At 26.8% G+C, this 23401-nt stretch overlaps 2 protein-coding genes across 4 annotated transcripts in view; one reads left to right on the top strand and one right to left on the bottom strand.

Annotated features, from left to right (window-relative positions):
• The window catches only part of LOC129988076 (uncharacterized), an 89546-nt gene extending 77836 nt beyond the window's left edge, over positions 1-11710 (bottom strand). Inside the window, exon 1 of the mRNA XM_056096189.1 lies at positions 11604-11710. The gene's annotated coding sequence lies outside the window, so the exon portion shown is untranslated. The remainder of the gene's footprint in view (positions 1-11603) is intronic.
• A 398-nt stretch (positions 11711-12108) lies between these two features.
• On the top strand, positions 12109-22733 carry LOC129989353 (ankyrin repeat domain-containing protein 49-like). 3 transcript variants are annotated; one of them, XR_008785759.1, is made up of 6 exons: positions 12109-12674; positions 14652-14812; positions 15724-16074; positions 18448-18530; positions 20594-20649; positions 22241-22733. XR_008785759.1 is itself a non-coding variant. In XM_056097843.1 (4 exons), exons 1-3 carry the CDS (start codon positions 12269-12271, stop codon positions 16057-16059), a joined length of 903 nt encoding a protein of 300 aa, XP_055953818.1. In that variant the 5' UTR covers positions 12109-12268; the 3' UTR covers positions 16060-16074; positions 18448-18789. The 3 variants fall into 3 exon arrangements, 2 of the variants coding, with proteins under 2 accessions (XP_055953818.1, XP_055953817.1); XM_056097843.1 differs by lacking the exons at positions 20594-20649; positions 22241-22733 and having other exon boundaries at positions 18448-18789; XM_056097842.1 differs by lacking the exons at positions 18448-18530; positions 20594-20649; positions 22241-22733 and having other exon boundaries at positions 15724-16388.
• The last annotated feature ends 668 nt before the right edge of the window (positions 22734-23401 follow it).

Genomic DNA, 23401 nt, shown 5'->3' with positions numbered 1-23401 from the left:
CACTTACACGACAGTTCTTTGGTGAAATAGGCTTTCGAAACAAAATTCTTCGGTTCCGAAGCCAAGACCTTACCACCATGCCACCGCAGCCCATCATTTTTGAAAGATAATAGTTTTGGAAGATATTATCATCCTTTTCCAAAGGTAAGTCATTGTGATTCCTCGTCTCGCGACGGTTAAACCTATTTTTCCGCCCGATCAAACACTTATTTCTTGATTTCTTTTATATCTTGTTTCCTTTGATTGTCATGGTTCTTTGAAACCCTCTCCAGAATTCTAATAAAAATTTACAATTCCATTATTTTAGTAAATGTTGAATTTAAATACAGCTTTAAAAAAAAGTTTAATGAAGCAATATGAAACTTTCATATAGCGATTTTTTTTATTAGTTGCCATTTAGTAATAAGAAAAATTTTTATGCTTCGGACATAAGTGTTTTATATATTTGAAGATATTTACGGTAACTAAAGCTATAATAACTGTATTATCAAGTCTAACTCAAACGATTAGAAGATCACTCGACTTTCGTAATAAATTTATTTTCTTCTTCTATTTATTTTTAGTCCCACAAAAGGAGTTAAAGACACTTCACCAAAATGATAAATATGCGTATTAGGAATGCATGAAATATAAAATGCAGACAAAACAACTGCCAAACGAATTCCAAGAATAATATGAATCACGAAGAACAGAATTGCATAAATAAACGTTTAAATACAGTCTAATAAAAGGCGTCAGCTAACAAAGAAGATTCACTCTAACCAAACAATAGCTCTCGTGCGAATGATAGCTATCTCCAAGATTTCCCAAAGGATAAAAAGACAACAGGATGATGCGTATTGTGGTGATAAAATATTTAAAACTAAATAATCAATATTTAAAATTATTAATCAATATACATACAGTCACGAGTTTTGACTCATGCAAAGACGATAAGAATTAATTTGACCAATCAAAACAAAAGAGCAGAACAAAGCATTGTGATGAAGCTCCAAAGTTCAACGTATTATTAAAAGCTTCATCAGGACATTATAGTTCAGAGATCTAAAAAAAATAATAAAATAAACTTTTAACCGGATAATTAATGATTTCCTGTTTATTACTCACAGAGCAGCGACAAGCTGTCACAGTCATGGCTGTAACTGCGAACTCAATGAATTAAATCACAACGCATTTCTTGTTTCTTACAATTCGCTATTTATCAAGAACCGAGCAGTCCAGAAGATCGCAAAAACATAGATACTTACTCAAGTAGTTTGTCTTATTTTAATTGCAAAAATTATGGGTATATACAAAGAAATGGTTTGAGTTTAAAACTGTGACAGCCAACTTGCGCAATTGAGTTTTAGGGTGGGTAAAAGGGGGGAAAAATGCGAGAGCTTCAACAGAGGGGGTTCATATATCAAAAAACATCTGCCCTGTTCAGATTTGTGAATTAAAGGTTTCGCTAGCAAAAATTTTATTAGCAATAAATAAATAGATATTAATAATAAATAAAGTCTGAGTGCATCTTAAAAAAACTGACTTACAACTGAGTTCATAAAAAAATGGAAATCGTGAGTATCCTAAACATACTTTATTTGTTCTAATAGCCCACATATTTTTTTAAGCATCTTTTTACAGAAGAGAAGTATTTTGAAATCTATTAAGAATTCTAACCTTAAAAAAATATATATTAAGGCTTTAGAAATCATTGGTATTAAATCGCGATGGAAATTGATAAGAAACGGCTACAAAATTCTAAAAGATAGAGGAGGGTTTACTCGGGGAATTACTAAGTGAAAAACGGTAAATCATGTCAAAGGCTCTTAATTCCCATGTGTCTATCACAAAACTATTACAAAAAAAAAAAAAAAAAAAAAAAAAAAAAACTAATGTTTATACGATTTTTTGCCATACCTGTTTTACATCACTTTATATAAGCTGCTTAGTATTTTTTATGGTTTTATCAAAACCTCTAAGAGCAATAAACGGCAACTATTTAAGAAATAACTATTTAAGACTATTTAAGAAAGAAAGTCTAATGAATAAATCATCTTTGTACTGAATAGTAAAAAAGGACACACAGATAAACGGCTTTAGCAAGGATTATTACTCACGGATAACTAATCTCCATCTGTCTGTGATGAGATTTGACAAAGATGATATTTAGAACACTAACGGTAAAATGACAAAGACGAAAACTGAGCTTGTATCCCAGTCACTGAATCTGACATTGTAACCAAGCTCTAAGCTCACAGCTGAGGAATCATCCTCATTATCTGATCACGGTTAAAAATTACGATATCCGCTTCGAAATAAGGCTTGCATTTTTTCGAAATGTGAGGAAAATATTATTAAACTTTCAGTACTGAAGCTGAAATTTTACCGCCGATAAATTGAAGATTTATTTTTTTGTGTGGATAGATAAATATATTCTATTTTTCTCATTTATTTTACCATGCAGTATTTCATATTACAATTATCACTTTATTCGATTAAAAATACACAGTAAAACTTTACTTAAGTCCTCTCTCTCTCTATCTCTCTCTTTGTCGTCCTTCTTACGATGGCTATTACAATAAAAGTAGATTGATCACTTACAGCATTTTTAAAGAAGGCGAAAAAGGAAGTTCACGATTCCAGCAGAGTTTCTTCAAAAGAAAATGATTTTCCAGCTTATAAGACTAATTTAAGCTATAGTTTTTCGGGTAAAATTAAATTAGAGTTCAATCTTTGAAGCTATATTAGGGACTACTACAATTATTTTATGGCAATGCCGCAGTTTTAAACCATGCACAAATGGGAATCGTGTTTGAGACGGCATTTCCTGTTAAAAATTTCCAGCAACGGTGAAAGGACGTTTCCTACCGATTTAATGCGAGCCAAACTCTCTAACATGACGTGTGTGTTTTCTTTCAGTAAAACGCTTCCTAGTATGCAAATTTCTGATATTGGAGCTAAGGCAAGATTTCCAGTTCCTAGGTCAACGTGGATTAAGTTTCGATAGTTTCTAAAATAAACCAAGCAATAAGTAACAAATTACGATTTTTTTTTTAAAAAATTTTAAAACTTATTTTAAAGCTTTTACTTAAGGTATCCGATTAATTTCGGTGGGGATTTTTCAAAATAAAAATGTTTATATGATGTTTTTTTTATTAATATAAGGATAAAATGATGAATAAAAGTGAAATTATTTGAATACATGTGTAGCTTTTGAAAAGAAACATATTTTGATGTAAATTTTAGCATTTATTTACAAAAACTAGGATTGTTCTAGAGAAACAAATTGTAACAGTTTTTCAAACATAGAGTGTAAGTAACTATTACCTAAGAATTATATTCAAAAATAAAATTTTTGTGCGATAATATATGAAATTATCTATGAAAAGTTGGAATTTTTTTCAACAATATTTACATTAAACATTTATAAATCCGCTTCTAGAGCTTTCAACACCAAATCCATAGTTCATCACATTCTGTATAACATAACGAACACTAATTATAAATTTCATTACGATATCTTGATTATTTTTTGAGATATGACCATACTCGTACAGTAAAATTAAGAAAAAACTCGTTCTTCAGAAAATGCATTTAAAGTTCTTAAATGCTTATAAATAAGCATCACTTATATGTCAATTGTTTGCTATCATTTGGCTTCTAATTGACGTGGAGACAAAAGAAAAATATCACTGGAAACTGAAACGTAACTATTTTTTGAAACCGCAATAAATGAAAAAATAAAATTAAATATAATAAAAATAAATATGGGAATTTTCATACAAATTCATGTTTCCAACCAAGTCGGATACCTTAACAAATTGTTCTATTTATTTATTTTCGAATTTGCCGAAGCTTTTTTTTAAAGAGTTAAATCTGAAATTTTTTTTTTTTCAAATAAAGGTTGAGTGAGAAGCAGGCGATATATTAGAATATTCAAATCAGAATATCACCAGTTAATGTAATCATATTCATTTAATCGAGACAAACGCACCAGTTAAAAGAAATGATTTAAAGTTAAGTATATTATAATAATATCAGTATATCATAATAAGCATTATATCAAAAATGTTTTTATAAATGGCTTCCTTTACATCCGGGATTTAAAGATTGTCGAATCCCCCCTCCTTCCCTGCCACTGTTGTAAGTTTTCGTTCCGGTTTATCTTTTAAGAATAAATTGTTTCAAATCGAGTTTTTCAAATATTTCAAAGCTTAATTAGCTTAGCTTTTAAAGCTTAATTGCTTAGCTTAAAAACAGAGTCCAGTTGTGACATATATTTTCTACCAACCGATTACATCTGTTCCAGCTGAAAGAAAATCGCATCCGCTTATATTCATATTGACGGATATATGGTCTAATGGGGAAAAAAAAATGATTAATAAAATTCACATTTGGAAAGTTTAACGGAGTGTAAAGTAAATATGAAAATAAATTGGGTCTTTTCTTAAAAAAAAAAAAAAAAAAATAAAATAACATATTTTTATATGAAATATTTCTCGGTGACAGATGGGCTTCAATTTAAACCTAAATCTTAACGTTATCTACAGTAGGCTACAAAAGTATACGGGCATTCAAAACATATGTAGAAAAGAGGTGAATTTAGAAGTGAATGAATAAAAAAGCGGACAGCAAAATATTTCCCTAAAATATTTTGAAAAAATATTCAGAATATATAATAGTATAATTTAATATTGTGAAATAATGATATAATTTGTTCATAAAATATTGATTTCTTTTGTTTTATTTCCCCGTATTGCAATAGCTGGAAGATTGGACCTCGAAACTTTATCGAGCCCAAAAAGTCCTTAAAAGAATTATGTATGTCTGTGACCAAGATAGTTATTTCAAGAATGCTTTGAGCTAGGCGGATGAAATTTAGTATATGGGTGCTACATAATATTTATAGATTTCAGTCAAACTTTGAATGAAATATTTTGTCTATTATACAGGAAGCTTGTTTGTCTGTCTGTCCTAGAAAAAGTGAACAAGATAATTGAAAAGCATAAATAACTAGATGAATAAAACTTGTACAGAAGTTTAACATCTTAAGATTGGATACGTCTGAAACTTTTTTACCAAATTTGTCAACGATTGACCATTTGTTGGTCTGTATAATTGCATGCATGTAAACGAGATGATTAGAAAACGCAACGATTTAGAAAAATGAAATTTGGTACGTAATCTTATTAATAAACTACAGATTTGCATCGAATTTTAGTTTCAAATCTGTCGGGGGGGGGATCCAATTTGCATACTCGGGTTTTCTTCGCTATATTATTAAGCACAAAATCTTCCCGTGCGGAAATGAGGGGGGGGGGGGAATTGAGTACTCGTAATACAAGGTCCACAATTTGTATGCGGGAGAGGGGGAGTCGAGGGGCAGGAATAAAAAATCTTTATTAGGGAGCGTGCGAGACAGTCTCGATAGATAGCTCCCGCTGGGTTTTAATGGAAATGGAAACACGCAGAAAAAGATTCTGCTGAAAAATATCAAGACACAAAAGTATTTTCAGATAAATCTGTGATGAACTTTTTTGGTCTCTTCTTCTTACTTTTTTTTTTTTGTTTTGCTTTTTTTTTTTTTTTGGAAAATATAGAACGGTATTGAGAAATGGATGTTTTTTGTCAAAAAGTTCCAAATCAGTTTAAAATGTTACTAATAACCAAACTCATCTCCGAACTAACTTTGTAGCATAATAAAACACATTAAATAAGAATATTCGAATTAAAAAAATAAAACCAAGGTCATTAAGTAAAGATGACTCAGCATGATGATCAGAAATTCATTGGTGGTCTGTAGAAATGTATAAAGAATTTCATGTAAAATAGTAAGACGGAAATGCAGATCGGCAAGGTTGTACGATAAAAAAATTTTTTTTTGTAAACACGGAAAAAAAAAACCCGAAGATTTATTCTTTGCTTATTAAACAACAAATTAAATTTTGATAAGAAACGCACCCATGCAGATGAAAATAAAATGATTCTCAATTATTCCTGTGAATGTTTAATGATATGGAGTAGGAATGTAAGTTAGGGGAACTTGGAAACATTAAAACATGATGATGGAGGTAATCTCGCGTAATAGCAAGCAACGGTAACGTCTTATGTAATTCAACATTCATTAAAAGCAAAATTTGTCTTTATAAATTTAGAAAGACAGCTTAAAGATTTCATACTAATATCTGGGGATTTGACATAATTTGTTGATGGAATTCCAGAATCTTCATATCAATCACAGAATTTCACACATTTAGAGAGAGCTGGAAATCAGAAAACAAAAGAATATATAGAAATAAGAGATTAATTAAAATTAGTAACGATTGAAGGATGCGGAAACAACGATGCATCAACGAACGGATTTAATATTCGGATGCTTAAAATTTGAAGTAAATGGCTTTAAAGAATCTATCTTGCAATATTATTAAAATATCACAATATTTATTATATATATAGTTTTTGATTTAAATAGATTTGATTTTATAGACATAGTAAAATAAAAAAGAAGTTTGAATTGAAATCTTGCACAGTTTTGTAAAATATAGAATGTAGATATTAAAAAGTTTCTATTGAAAATTGAAAATTTTATTATTGGATAGCCAAAATATTTAATTAAATTCGGAAATGTACAAATATTTATGGAATTAACTGCCTGTTTTTGATAACTACACTTTATAACGTGTATTAAGCCTGGGTCATTTTTATTTGTTCCATTTGAGAATAAATATACGTAAACTTAAAAATAATGTGTGTTCAACCGAGAATACAGACGACAAATTCAATCCAATCGCTTTAAATCACTAAGCAGAAGAAAAAAAAAGCAGGAACCTATTTGATGCCATTAAACTGCCTCATTGTGTTTTGCATGTCGGTCACCTCAAGGTTCACCCGATGTCACTTCCCCCGACTTCTTCACACTCAATTTGAATAGAAAAGTGGCAGTCTCTGATTTTGAAACATTCAGGTTTGTCTGAAACTGGTCGTCGAAATACTTCGAACACCAGGAAGTTCACAAATATATTTTGAATATATTGAACATATTTATAAGTGCTTTTCTTTTTTTTTTTTTTTTTTTTTTTTTTTTTTTACCAAAATTCATATTTTTGAGTAAAATTAATATATTGCATGTACAAGCTATAGCTATTTATATTAAGAATTTCGAGAGAAAATAATCAAGTTATTAATAACTACAATATATAACAACAATTACAATTTATTATTTTTTAAAGTGGTAAGGAAATATGCGAAATTGAACTTTAAAAACAAACAAAAAAGTTAATTAGATGAGACAAGTGAGTTTTATATTTTATTATAATTCAAACAGTTATAAAGACAAAGCATAAAACTGGCAAGTAAAAAAAGAAAGTTCTTAAAAGTAGCACCCCTCGAAGTTCAATGCCCATTTAATTCTCATGAACAATTTTTTTTTCCATGTTATATCCTGAAGGGGTGGGGGAGGAAATTTTATATCAAACGATGCGCACTGTCATGAACTTCACATGGCATCTTACATGAGATTATCTTCTCTTCTCCCAACCCCACCCTTCCAAAAAACATTCAGATGAGGCAAAACATGTGCCTCCATTAAAAAAATGGAATCTCAAACCAATAATGAAAAACATGAAGATTCAGAAAAAACTTCTCAAGTAGAAATCTAACACGCAACGAACAACAAACTAAATGAAACAAACAATAATAAACATTTTGAGTTCCTAAAGTTCCTTAAAATTAAAAAAAGAAAAAAAAAATATTAAAGTAAATACTCAACATCAAATACATTTCAAAGCAAATAGGAAAACCAAAGACCACTAAATTCTTTGTATTATACAAAGAAATCATAGAATGATTAGAAAAACGAAGATTTTTGTGCTACGTCAACTTTAAACATTACACAATTTTGTCATCATAATTAATTTTTCTCTACTCTGCCTTATTCTACAGATTATTCTAGCTTTTTTTTTTTTTTTTTCTACTTTTCCTCGCTCTATTCTTACAGTCTAATATTTACCAACTTTGTTACCAACAATGTTACAAATATTGCTTAGTATTTGCTCAAACCAACAAATATTCTGTGAACACGAAGCAATGGTGTCCAATTGACGCACTAACAAAATTGCAGACCATTCTGTAAATTTTGATTATAGTTCGTTATCAATTATGGAAAAGGATTTTTTTTTATACACAAGAATTACACAACCGGCAAATCCAGGTGACATTTGCATTTTTAAACTGCTCTTTTTCACTCACTCCATGAACAATGCGTTTTAAAATATTTGTGTACGCTATAAATCCTAACCACTAACACTTGACTCGTCGAAAACGGTTTGTATTAAGAAAAACATATATTGGCAACAAAAATAATATGCAGGTTTATCATATTTTGAACCGGCAAAACTTCTTCCATGTAGATTACAAGGGTTATTTTCAAACAAGCATTCAACATAGATTATTATAGGCCGACGCCATGGTGTCTAGTCGCCATTCGTTCTGCGAAATATCGCTCGTTAAGCAAAGTTTGACTAATGCTTATTTCAAATATCTAGAATTACATACTGACACGGTAAAATAAAATATCTAGAGAGAGAACATACATTTTTGATAGTCATTTAAGGTCTTATTGTTGTGTAGCTCATCCTATGACGAATTTCAATTAAATCGGTAACAGTTTCAAATTGCTATTCGAATCGACCATATTTTCGACTGAAGATGATATCACGAATTTTAAATAAATCGTCCTGAGCTCATCCTTTGGCGAATTTTAAATAAATCGGTAAGAGCTTCAAATTAGTATTCGAATCCATTATATTTTCGACTTAGATACACGAGATTAATATAGCTAGACATCCCCCACCTTCCCCCAGCGGGAATATCGAGCAAAAATTCAACAGTATCATTCGTCTATACCAATGTGAAAGTAAATACACACTTCACGATGATGATAAATTTCATGAAAAGTTCACTTTCCTAAACTGGGAATGATTTTCTTTTTTATTTGTATCAGAAACGATTGTTGAATCGCGCATCTTAACAATTGAACACCAAAAAGTCAATTACAGTTTCCATGTCAACCTTAGAGGGGCAGCCAGCATGACATCACTTCAGCTATAACATATGCCATTAAAGGACTATCCCCCAGCAGAACAATAGCTCTTTTATTGCGATTTCCACTCCTGCTGTATTTAACCTTTAATGCTTGGATGTGGTGGGAAATATGTAGTATGAGAAAGCTTGTTCTTTCCCAAATGATTTTGGCTGAATACATCAAACAATGAAACATTAAGTCTTCATAGAACTTGGGCAATTATGAATTTTGTGCCTTCTTCACTAAGGCTTGATTCTTCTATGAAATTGTATTTATTTGAAGGAATTAAAATATTTCATTATACATTAGTCATAGGTTTTTAAAAAATTTCACTTCTACCTCTATAATTTTTATAATTTTCAGGACTAAGAAGAATCTCCATAAATTCAGTTTACAAAAATGTCTAAACTGAATTTGCAGAAAGTTATAGTTTGAACTGTTTATAAGAAAATAATAATAAAAAAAGCATCATTTTCTGCTAAATATTAAAAGGATATTTTCTAATAAATTAACAAGTAAAAGAGAAGATTAATCAAATATGCTGTTCTTAAAACTTCTCATTAGAATTTTTTCCCTTCAGTTTAACAGTTAAATAAAGCTTTTAAGTAATTGGAATAAATTCCATTCTTCAGAAAATTGTCTAAATGTTTTGTTTGATGCCCTCCTTTGCTAATTTCAGATTCCATAAAATTTTTAATTTTACCTTAGAAAAAAAAATCTTTAACAATTTCTAAAATAACAGCTGATGTCGGATAGAGTGAATGAAATAAAATTTTACTTTAGTAACAAATATTAGCTTATTAGTACTATATATGCATTTTAATAATAAGTTTAACATGTTTAATTTTTTAAATGGATGCAATAAATTTAATTTTCTATATCATAATTTTGTAACAATATGACTGAATGGGCTGAATTATGATTAAACAACAGGCCCTCTATTAAAAAAGTAATGAAGTTGTGAAGATAACAATTCATAGCTGAATAGAATGACAAGATATGTTATGTTATATAGTTAAATTATAATTATACATTAGCACAAGAAATAAATTCCTGTATAAATTATTGACTAATATTTAATCACAGTTAAAATTTTTAAGAAGTGTTTAAAATTAGATAAGCTTTTATATAATGTATGCTAATAAAATATACAAATTTTTTTAATAAAGAAAATCATATTAAAAATTGGAAAGTCTTATAATATGAAATATTCTTATAATTTATTCAGTTTTTAAACCATTTATTCATGTTATTAAATAAATACTTTTATACTCAAAACATATATCAATAATGGTATTATAAAGTTATGTCATATTCAGAAATCATAACTGTAATTTCTCTATTTCTTTAATTATTCTCCCATGCCATTTATATTGGATTACAGTTTCTTAACTATTTAATTATTTTCATCACAAATCATATTTCAATTCATGAATGAACAAAATGAATGTTGAGAATTTCATGCAGACAAACCATTCTATATTTCCAAATACAAAGCATAATGCAAGACAAAAATAAAAATATATTTTGAAAAATATATTTAAAATAATAAAAATATATTTTTCTTATATTCCCCAGAATTTCAAAAATACAACCACTAATAAGGCAAAAGTATCATCAAGGTAAAAGTTTCATAGTAATAATAAAATAATAATTTTCAGAGAAAAAAAAAGATGATTTCATTTATTAGAAAAGGAGTATTAAGAGCTAAATATCAAAAGAGAAAACAATTAGTATGGGTTCAAAATAACTATTCTTAATACCATTCTAGTAATTAATAATTGAATATAAAAAGTATAGTAAGTTCTGATTTTCTGCCCATTTTTTCCACCCCACCCCCTCTAATAATACTATAATGTTTCATTATACTATTTCAAAGAGGGGGAAAAAATCATGTTTTAAAATAATTAAGTTAAAACTGTTGAATAAGTAATTACATCAGTTTTTTTAAGAAACAAATTTTGCAGGATAAAAAAAAATTTAATTTCTTTATTTCACAATTTAAAACCTTTATTAGGTGAAAAGAAATAAAATATTAAATTGCATAAAATAATTAAAAAATTACAACACTCCAACCCATTAAGACTGTTTTCTTTTGTCCTTTGTTGAAAAATTTCTATTAAAGATGCATGAAATTTGTTAAAAAGAAGTTTGTTCATAAAAATGTAATAATTTAAATTATTACATACAAAAAAATTAATTAAAAATAAATTTAAACACAAAACTAAAAATTAAAATTAAACTATAATAATTTTACTGCGATTAATTAATTAATAAAATCGAATTTCAAAAATTTCATGATAAGTTTATCGCAGTTAATAAAGAAATTTAATATAACAGATAAAAATATATCATATTGGAAAAACGGCGTTGAAGATATTCTCAAAAACAAGGTCGTTTAACAGAAGGAAACTCATTGACTTTTTAAAAGTATGAAAATATTAAAAATTAAGCTGGAAATAAACCTGAATTAGATATATAACAGCAACAGAAAATGAAATTTAAAAAAAATCACAAGGAAAAAAATTCAATTACTCACCGGCAAACTAAATGAGCGTTGTTAAGCGGCAGACTGAAACGTATTCTATTTGACAATTGAATAGAAGCCGAACATCAACTCAAACATCAACAAAACTGAAAATTAAATCTCCTTCCTCGATAACGATTATTTCTTATTTGCGTATCGGAATAGTTGCTAAATTTATTTATTTTCGAAAGCTAATAATTTCATACTATTTAAACAGAATATAAAATATTTCTCTAAACCTACTTCAGAATTTCAAAGTTTGAGAATTCTTTTTTGCATCTGTAAAAAATAAAAATCAGTATTTTGAATAATATCATATAATTTGGATTTAAAAAAACATTAAAATTACTTACTCATACCTAAAAAATTCATAGTAATATTATTAAGCAATCATTTTTCTTAGTTAAAAAAAATAAATTTAAAAACAAATGAAAGTTTCCAGAAGTGCCGCATCTGGAAGGATCTTCACAACTAATCTTATACATAATTATAATTATTTTTTAGTTATGCGGCGAAAGGATGTAAACAAAACTCGACTGCGCTATTTTTGCTTAGTTTCTTCTAGAATGTTTCCTTAATTGCTAATCAAAAATTGGCTCTTTTTCGATAAGATTTAAAATTTTTGCTTATATTGTATTTTTGTTTTGTGGACTGCATAAAGACAGAAATTTCTTTGAATGAGGCCAATGAGTGAGAAACTGGATACTGATGCGAATGATTCGAACACTGCATCAAATCCTGAAAATGCCGCGAATGAAAACGGGGATACAAGGGAAGAATCTATAGAAAATGAAACTACAGACGAGCCCGCAGAAAATCCGGTGGAAGCTGATGGAGAAGCATGTAAAACTAGCGAAAATGTTGAACGGCAAGAGTCCCAGGAAAGCTTTCAGGCTGAGAATGATGCAGAAAATGTGCTGAGTGAGGAATCAGTTGAAAATTTGAAGCACCAGTCTTCTACAGAAACTGTAAAACAACTTTCTATTGATAGAGACAAAGATGATGATAAATCTGATTGGTGGTCAGTTAACTACCAAAGCTTGGAAGATGATAAAGATGATCGTCGTATCGAGGATATGGATGGTAAAATTATTTAAATATGTATTTGAAAAAGTTCATTGATTATATAAGCACAGTAAAATTTGTATATATAAAATGCCACCGACTTTTCCTATTTGTGAAATTGAATTAGCTATGAATTATTGAAAATTGGGCACAAATTAAAGAGTTTATTGTAATTATAGAAATAATGTTATTGCATTTCTTTTTTCTAAATTGGAATATTTTAGCTCATGTACAATGTTTTTGATATCTTAACATTCTTCTTTGCTTGAAGTTAATTAACTATATAAATAATGTCATTTTAAAAAGTTCATTCATTTTAATTGTAGATATATTTTTTCAATTTAACATGTAAAGGTGGGAAAATTCTTTAAATGGGTGAAGGGCATTAAGGATGATATTAATCTGAATATAGAAGTTGTAGTATCATGCTGAATAATTATAATTTATGCACCTTGTTGGCACTCTATAGTTTTTAATCATATACAATTTCTTTATTTAGCTTTCAATTTTAAATAAACAGTAAAATTTTATTTTTATTGTTTGACATCTTAAAATTAAAAAATGAACTTTCCATAGTTGAAATTTCCTTGTAATTCTGAGTAATATGTTATTCTTCTGAGTAATGTTATAGTTCTACACTTTAATATTAGCCTTATATTGGAATTTCTGTTTAAAATCAACATTAACTCGGGAAATAATTTTCAGAGAAAAAAAGTAGACATGGGGGAGAGAATAAATTAGCAAATATATATATATATATTAAATAAAGAAGTATTTACTGATTAAACCAAGAAAATTGTTTGTTTATTCATGGCAGAGTTGTTAATTGAACTATCAGTGATAATTGGTTATCATACAGAATACTTAGCTAGACTGATAAGCTAGATTTAATGGGAAAAAAATTTAATAACAGACACTTTAGTTTTTTTTTTTTTAATAATAAAAACAGGGTTTAAACTTCTGTACTTTTTGTGTCCATTTTATTATGCATATATATATATATATATATATATATATATATATATATATGTAATTACAATGTTATACGTAATTTGAAATAAGCAAATAAAATTATAAATTAGTAATAGTTGAAGCCAAATATGTTCACACTATTCCTTAGTAAATTTTAACTAAATATTTTGAATGAGATTGCTTTTAGAATTAATTTTCTGCCTTCATAAATAATGTCAATACTAAAAGTTTTTTTAAGAATTTTTTTGGTCAGGCAAACAATTTATTTTTCTCAATGATCTAGTTTGGGTTTGTGATCCAAAGTAAACCATACTTTTGATTTAACTTTGAATTCTCTTATGTATTGTTGAAAGATATTAATTTTTATTATGAAATTATTTTTGTCTTTGAAAACAATTTTATTAATACTTTTTTTAAAAATGTATTTAGACTTTTATCAGTCAGGTTTCTTTAAAATATTGTATTTGACATTTTTGTTTCATTCATAAATTAATTATAAAGTAGGCACTCATAATTATAATACTATTTTTATATTAAATGGGTAAATGTAAAGTTTGTTAATGGCTTAAAATGGTTTTAAATTAACTGATATTGAATAAAATATTTCTAAAGCCAAACCTTGTAATTTTATTAATTTTCAATTTGACTTTTAATTTATTAATTAAGTATCAGTAATTTTTTTAAAATTATGATTTCTTTGTATGCATTTTTTTGTTTGAATTTTATAATTTGCATGCAATGAACACATATTTAAAAAATATAAAGAGTAAGAATGTGTCACTTACATTATAAAAATGTGTTAAATTATTTTTAAAAATTTTTTTAAGTAGATTGTAATTCTATAACATTATTAATTATTAAACTTTTTCTATTATATTTTTGTCTTGTGTTACTGCTTTTAATCTATGTAAATTTTTCTTTTTATTATTTTCGTATTCCTATATTCAGTTTTAAATAATTTGGTAATAATTGTGCTTAATTTTTAATTTTATTTCTAATTTGTGCTATTTTTTTATGATCAAGGTGATCCACAGAAGCTGATATTATGGGCTGCAGAAAAGAACGAATTAGAAACAATGAAAACATTACTTGAAGAAGATCCAAATCTTGTAAATGCAAGAGATAATGATTTATACACTCCTCTTCATAGAGCTTCCTATAGTAACAATGTTGAAGTGATTAAAGTATGATATTTTTCTCTTTCTATATGATCTAAATAGTTTACCTTTATTATGTTTTGAAAGATCTTGTCTCTGTGTGTATTTATATATATTAATTTATATATTTTCAATTAATTTTTAAACATAAACAAATGTGAAAGAAAAGATAAATTGATATAGTTTTATTAAAAAGACTTTCTTTTTGAATTCATGAACACAATTATATCTTAAATGACTAAAGAAAATATAAAAGAGAAAAATGGTTTCTTATTTATTTTTCCATTTTTCCATTTTTTTTTTTTTTTTACATATATTTATTTTTGTCTGAAAGCGACTCTTTTTTTTTTCTTCTTATCTATTGCCCAATTCATTAAACTAATATTTTTATAAAAATTAAAACATAAAAAAATTGTAATAAATGATAACTGATTTTTTTAACTTAATTTGTTTGTAAACAAAATATTAGAAAAATGCTTTTGAGGATTTTTTTATCTGTTATTTTTTGCTTTGAATTCATTATTTAAAGCATGGTTAAAAAAAAAAAAATATGTCAAGGGCCGCAATGCCCTGGTGGTAAGGTCTTGGCTTGGAACCGGAGGGTTTCAGGTTCATAACCCGATTCCACCGAAAAACCATCGTGTAAACGGGTCTAGTACGTGTTAAAACCATCCAGATCAAACATCCTCTCGCTGGCATGGCGTGGAGAAGGGGTACCAGCTCAAGTGTTGTCCTTGTCATCAAAATTACGCTGTCCGTTCCAAAATAGCGATAGTGTTGTTTTAAAACGGGATTTTAATATAACTAAACTAATTTAACATTTGAAAATAATAAATATAACCAGATTTTGTTGTGATTGAATAATTTGTTGCTTATTTTATCATTGGAAATATATTACACTTTTCTTTCAGCTTCCTAATTAAGTACCTTTTTTTCAGATGTTATTATCTTATGATGCGGACATCAGTGCAAAAACTAGAGATGGTTGGGAGCCATTACATTGTGCTTGCAAATGGGATAGCATTGAAGCTGTTTCTCTGCTGTTGCAAAATGGAGCGGATGTAAATGCTCAGACAGCGGGTCATATTACTCCTTTACACCTTGCTGCCTCCAATGCTGCTGGAAGGAGAACTCTTGAACTGTTGCTGTGGCAGCCTTATATTGATCCAAATGTTAAGAATGATGCAGGCGACACTGCTTACGATATTGCTTATCGTACAGGTCCCTTAGGTGCCTTGTTTGAAATATTAGAGGAATCTGTTAATGTCTATTAATATTGTTGAAAAAATGTAAGTTGATGTTTAAAGCATTTATGTGCCATCATTTGCCTCATGTAACATTTTAATCATTTACATAATCACAGGTTAGCTATATTTTATTATAACAGAATAGAATTGCTTTGTTTTTATGTAAGGCATCTGTCAACGATAATTATTAGTTCAGCCCAAAAATTACAAAATTTAATGTATTTTAGCAGTATATGGTGGTATTATTTATCATTTGTTTTGTAATTTAGGTAATAAAGCAGGGAGTAAATGATTTACAACAGTTTAAATAATAAACTTGTAATGAGACTTTTGGAAGCTGTGTATTATTATTTATATGATAACTTGGATTATTTTTATAAATCTTTAAATGATTTATCTAAAATTATGTTCTCTATATTAACAGTCACAGAATCTTGCTTTTAATATACTTCTAATTCTCACAATTGTTATTTATTTTTAATTTTTTTTTTTTTTGCATTGCACAATTATTTGAATAGATTTTATATTACAAATTTCATTTTTTTCTGTTTTTTTTTTCTCTTTTTTTTTTTTTTTTTCTAATAACAGTTCCTGATTCTATAGCTTGATTTCATGTATAACTTCTTAAAAAACAGTTAGATAGTAGCGCACTATATTTCTGCTGTTCGTGACATCACACGAAATCTTGGAATAGATAGTATTTTTGTAGTGGAATAGTGTTTTTCTCCCTTTCCTACTTCCATCTTGAAATAATGATTGCTGGCAAATGTTTTCAATAAAAAAAATATGAACTATTAGAAATGCCATAAGTTAGTAAGTTTTGTAGACATTTTAGACTTGCAGTATGCCTGTGAATTCTTGTTTTTATGTCATATGATTTTTCTCATTTGTGATGCTATTAATTAACATAATTTAGATACATTAAACATAATTTTCTTTTCACTTTTTTTTTTCCTTAGATTGCAAATGCTTTTTTCAAATTTTATTCTCTTTTATTGAAGAGATTGAAAGCAAAACATTTTCAAAATTATTTTTTTAACAATATTTGTTTATGATTTGGTTTTGAAAGGAAAATGTATGAATTATTGAAGTCCTATGCACTGAGTGCAAATGAAATAGAATGCATATTATGAAAGATATATATAATAATTTGAGGAATCCAAGGAATATGTTTGTTTAAAATAATATATATGTGTATGTTTTCAAATAGTAACTTGAGAAACTATACATATGTATTTTAGAAAATTCAATGAGATTTTAACTCTAAAAAGGGAAAACTCAAACTAACAAATAAAAAGAAACAGTTTTAGATAATGTGATGCTTGTATATGATTTGATGAACCATTCATTTACAATCATATGTTGTTTTATAACCATTCATCTTGTAAGCAGATTTCCTAAAGCTTGCAAAGAACTTGCCTTTTAATGAACTACTGATCTAGAAAGCAATATGTAGCCTTACTTTTTATAGTCCCAAAACATCAATAAGAAAAGCTCTAGTTCCTACCAACGACTTAGCTATATGTTAAGGAAGCACTAATATCCTGTCTTTGATTGTAAGACTGAAGATTAATAAATAAATGAATGATACTAATCACTTTGGTATATATTTTAAGTACATACCATCAATAGACATGCTTCACTCCCCATTTTTTGCTTACCAATGAAAATCAACAAGTAGATCATATTGACATGAGTTTTAATAGGCTCAGCCTCTTGTAATCTCTTCTTTGTTATTTTTCTAGAAATCATTGCTCATAATTTACCAAATCACAAATGTTCTGCATTGAATTGATAAACATCAATTCTTCAACCAGAAGTCCAAGAGAAGAGGGGGGGGGGGGTGATGGAATTTATGAGATTGGTAAAGATTTTTAATTCATACAATTGTTCTCTGTCTCCTTTTTAATGAGACAAAAGCAGAATTCAGTTAATATCATTTGTTATCCAGGACTATTATTATGTTCAAAATCTTCTAACAGGCCCAGATTTTTTTTAATAAACAAAATAGGCAATTTCTGGAATTTTTTTTTTTTTTTTTTTTTTTTTTTTGCAGCATTTGAAAGTTATTTCATTATAAAGACTATGCAGTCAGATTTATTCAAATTAAAATTAAGTACTATCTGCATTAATTTTGCAATTATTATGCTTAGTTAATTGCAGGTTGCATATTATGTTGTTTTTAAATTCTAAAAGTGTATGGTTATTTGTGATTTTAAAAAAAACTAATCTGGTTATTAAATATTTGGAATGCCTTCAGAAAAGTTATCTTTTACTATTTTGCTTAAAATTATGTTTAAATTTCTGTTATGCCTTTTTTTGAACATGCTATTTACTGTAACCAACTGTTTATAAAATAAAGGCTCAATCTGGCCTTGTGTTTCAAGCATGCTGAAAACAATTTTTAATTATCAGGCCATCATATATTAGGGATGAATGCACATTGAGGGCTACTGTTTCTGACTGAAAAGAAGAATACAAGTAACAACTTACTCAAAGTAATTTGAACTTTTGATATTGTTGGAATATAATGTACTCACTTTGTTGTGTTGTCATAAAATAAATATTATTTGTATGTTAATGATGTACTGCCACTACTCAATTGTTTCATATGTATTATTTGTGAGAATTTTTTTTCTTTCGCTTAGCTTACTCACTGTGAAATCATCATAAAAAAAAGTACAATGCTTATTGTCTTCACTCTGAAGGTTTTTTATTTTTTTATTGTTGCCATTCCGTTTGAGCCACAAAAATGAAATTAACACTTATAGCTGAATTATATATTTTATCATGCTTATGAATTAGTGAATTTTTACCAAAAAGTTTGTCTTCAGTTTTTTTTTTTTTTTTTTTTTTTATACTCTTTAATATTTCCAAAAGCATGAATTTAAAAAAGTTTATCAAAGCTTTTTATTTCTTTTTAACAACTGAAAATGTTTGTCCAACTCATCATGTTTGTAAACAGTTGTAAAAAAAATAAGTCATAAAGAAAATACTCAATGAACCAGTTAGCCAGTACTTTATAGTGTGTAAAATAATTTCAAAACTGAAAGCTATATAGGATTTAATGAATGATAATATCCATTAAATCCCATATAGTTCCTATATAATGCAAGACAGTTGTTTTTATAGCTTATAGATTTGAATGTTGAAGCATTCATATCATTTTACATCACAATTTAAATGAATGCCAAAGTATTCACTTCCATGAGCACTCAGTATTTGATTACTGAATTTTAAGTTTATTTGTGTATTAAGATTTTATCTAAATATCTTTCTTTAAGGCAGTTCTTTATATGGAGATATGCATCTCAGAAATGAAAAGCACCTGGATATAAGCAAAATATATATTTTTAATACATTTTCTTTTCAAAGGGAAATGTAAAGTTTTAGGATTCTTAGCTGGATTTGAAAGCTAAATTTGCTTCTTTTCTTTTTTCTGAATATTATACACAATGTTCTGCTTATATGTGAGATACAGTTCTTAATGGTACAGATATTTAAACTGATTTCAGATTAAAATGAAATATATATTAGTTTTTAAAACAGTTTATTGAAGAAGTGGAAAAATTTATTCTTTTGACAATCACATGGAAATTAATATTTTCTCTTTTCCATTCTTTCACTTATTCTTTTAATTGCTTTTTCTTTTTAATTATTGTCATTTCTATTCCAATTTAAACATTGATTTAATGGAATGAGTGTCATGAAACATATAATATGAAATCATTAGACAAATCTGGATAAAAATGCAAATCAGTAGCAATATTGTTTAGTGATATTGAATTTTATATTTTTTTAAATATATATACATTTTTTATTCATTTACATATTGTATATAAATAGTGTTGTTTTAGTATAATGTGTATTTTCTGGTTTTCATTGAACATATATATTTTAGTTCTTGTGCTAAGTTGAGAAAATTAAATATTTTCTTCTCTTTATAATTTTTTTTCAAATGTATAATAGGAATGAAATAATTTTGTAAAAGTATTGAATTCAAGAATATATATTGTGTGTCAACAAAACTGATTATTGAAGATCTTGCATTTATTTGTAATGTATTAAAATATTAACTTGTAAAGAGTATAACTGTTAAAAAGCTATTAAGCTTAAATTTTTACAAATAATAAATAGAAACAACTGGAATAATTTTTCAGTTATGTTTTATAGCACTCGCTTCTGTGATATTATTATATATGGACATAATGCTTTTGTAGAATCATTTAATTACTTATTCTGAAAAGCATAATGTGCTTACTATACAAATTTTTACATGAGAAATTAATTAAGTAAATAATTTATTGTTAAATATAATAATTCATTAAGTATATATAATTTATATCACACCTAAAAGTAATTGTATTACTCATTTTGTTTACATATCTGACATTTTCAAATATTTTATTAAGATTTTTTAATTCTAAAAGTCCCTAAGAAGCTTTTTAGAGGCCCATTTTTTTTTTTTTTATCTGCATGGATTATGTGAAGATAAAATATATATGTATGTCATATTTTAAAAATAACTTGAATTGTTTTTAATCCAGTTTGATTTTCACAGTTGAAAGAATATATATTTTGAACACTAATGGCAGCTGAAATTCATCATTCTTTTAAGTAAGAAATTTAACATTAATTTTGTGTGTGTGTGTGTATAAATCTATATTTGCTGTCATTCTCTTAACATGTAAAGATGATTAAAATGTTTTAAAACTTTTTTGAGTGTGCAGTTTAGTTTGGTATTTGTCCAAAATTTTGTTGGGATTTTAATTTTAAGTTGCACATCTAATAAACGTGGAACTAATCAGTTTCTTTTTTTTAAATTTAACTGCAAACTCAGAAGAAGTAAAAAAATTTGAATACTCATTGATCAAATAATTCTTTAAATGATATGCATAAGATTAGTCTTTTTAAGGATTTAATATTTTTTTTTTTTTAATGACATTCCAAAATTTTTTGGCATTCCTTCATGGATGTATTCACTATCTCAAAAATAGTCCATCCAACTTTCTATTATAATTTTTTATAATTTAAGTTTTTTTCATTGTTATTATTCTATTTCTTTTTCTAACTAGTTATTCTGTCATTTATTCTCTTATTTTAGCATTCTTGCTTTAATGTGTTTCACCCCTTGACCATGCATAATTATTGAAAATTTCATTTTCATATAATCCTGATGGGGTTGCATAGAATTTATGTTATTTTAAATGGTCTTTCTTTGGTTTATTATTTACTGTATTAGTTAATTTTGCTTTGTTTCATGTGAAAACAATCAAATTTTATCAAGTTAAAAATTTTATCAAATTTCATAACTCTTTTAGGGCTGATAGTGTATCAACGTTATCTTATTTTCAGTATAAATTGTTTTCCTTAAATAACAATAAAAGAAAATATGGAAGATATGTCCTTAGCTTAGTACAATTTGTATAAATAAAGTTTTTTTTAATGAGATGATGATGAATTTCATAAAAAGAATGTGACAGGAATTAAAAAAAAATATCTCATTTTTAATGAAACCATTGTTATTGGTACTGGTGAAGACAAACTGAGAAATTTAAAGGTGATTGTTTTTCTTATTTAGATTTCTGTTCCTCTTCCCCTCTCTGAATCAATCTTGAAATTTCATTTTTATCTAAATTCATGTGAAGTACCCTGATCAAGCCAGCCTTTAAGAAATGTTAGTATATAGTTTACAAAAAATAATTATTTGAATAAACTGATGTATCAGTTACAATATATACTAGGTTATAATTATATAATGTTTAAATAAATATATAATGATTTTGATTATTAACTCGATTTCAAATTAACATTCACAAATTATTATTATATTATGTTGCATTTACAAAAGGTGCCATGACTAAAGAAGTTGTGATTTTTAAGTTTCAGATTTGAAATATGTGCAAAATTAAAAAGTCTGTGCTTCTTTGTTAAGCATAAATTGGTTGAAATATTTTCAATGTTTTTTTTAAAATTATTATTAATGGGATTTCTTAAAATCTTTTGATTAGTATAAAAAATACTTTAAATTGTGCATTTTGATATCCACATAATAAAATTCAGACTTAATTTTTTTTAGAATGTTTAATATTTATAAATAAAAATTCAAAAAAATTGTTTAAAAGATTTTCTTAAAAATTGCTAAATTTTTATTTTTTTAATAAATGCACTGATAGTTAATTTATACTTTTTTTTTTTTCATATACAGCTTTAAGGTTATAATAAAATTTGCCTGCTTGTGTTTGGATTGCTGATAGAGGAATTTTATGAAGCCTTGCAAATAGTATTATACTGTAATCAATCTTTTCCAAAAGATTAGAAGAAATAATTTGAGAGAGATTTCACATGTTCCTTGTTTTTATAAGAATTCATGTATATTGTGCAAATTGTTCACTGTCTGAAAAAAAATGTGAAAAACAATCTGATATTACAGTTGTGTAGTATGTGATTAATTATTATGTGTGCATAGTGTATGATTTAATCATACATTAAAATGCTCAGAATCTTGTAGCACATTTTGAAAATCTTCAATCGTACAATTTTATGTTAGTGTTACATTACACTATATGCCAGTGAAGGTTTCAAATGTTGCGTCTTGGTCATAGATGGCAGCTTATAGATTGTTTATTGTTAAATTTGTGTGTTGATTTATGTGACTTTGTTCCATGTTGCCAATATGCCATGTATAGTTGAAAAAATAATAAAAGTAATGTTTCTGTTAAAGTAAGGTTGGTACCTCATTGTTATGTCTAGTATTTTGATTTTAATGAGCTAAGTAATATTTCTAATTACATTTTATGGAAAATCTTTAGCTTTAATTCATTTTTGTGTGCAAGTTATTTTTAATTATTATGTGTGCTTATTTAAAATTATGAAAAACAAACAATTGTTTAAAATTTTTGCAAATGAAGAATAAATGTAGAAAATTTGCTATTGGCAGTTAAAATATTTTTTTTTTTTTTAAATACTTAATACTAATATGAGTGTATCATTTTTTAAAAAAAACTTTTGTTCTGATTTCGGTAAAAATGACTGACGATACTGGAAAAATTGATTAAATGTCCGTTTTAGTAATTTGTTTTCACTATATATTTGCTTCATAAGCTGTTATATCACTAAAAATAAAAGAGAGTTCATAGTTTCCATATACATATGCATAATGGTGTAATTACAAAAAAGAAAAAAAGGGGGGGGGGACATGCAAATAAAATTATAATGAATAAATAAAATTTATAATTCAGTCAAATTTAAAAGTAAAAATAAAAGTCAAATTGTGTAGTATATAATTTTTGTGAAGTAATAGATTTATCATATACAGATGCAAAATAATATTTAAGATTTTAGCTGTAATAATTCATGATTTAAACAT

Source organism: Argiope bruennichi, chromosome 10 (genome assembly GCF_947563725.1).
Source record: "Argiope bruennichi chromosome 10, qqArgBrue1.1, whole genome shotgun sequence".
Classification (NCBI taxonomy): domain Eukaryota; kingdom Metazoa; phylum Arthropoda; class Arachnida; order Araneae; family Araneidae; genus Argiope; species Argiope bruennichi.
This window is presented reverse-complemented; position numbering and strand designations above follow the sequence as displayed.

Bases quoted from the DNA above. Each gene is read 5' to 3' on its own strand.
- LOC129989353 (XM_056097843.1), top strand. From the start codon at position 12,269: ATGAGGCCAATGAGTGAGAAACTGGATACTGATGCGAATGATTCGAAC. The intron at 12,675-14,651 runs GTAAAATTATTT...TTTATGATCAAG, and splicing joins TCGTATCGAGGATATGGATG to GTGATCCACAGAAGCTGATA. The intron at 14,813-15,723 runs GTATGATATTTT...CCTTTTTTTCAG, and splicing joins ACAATGTTGAAGTGATTAAA to ATGTTATTATCTTATGATGC.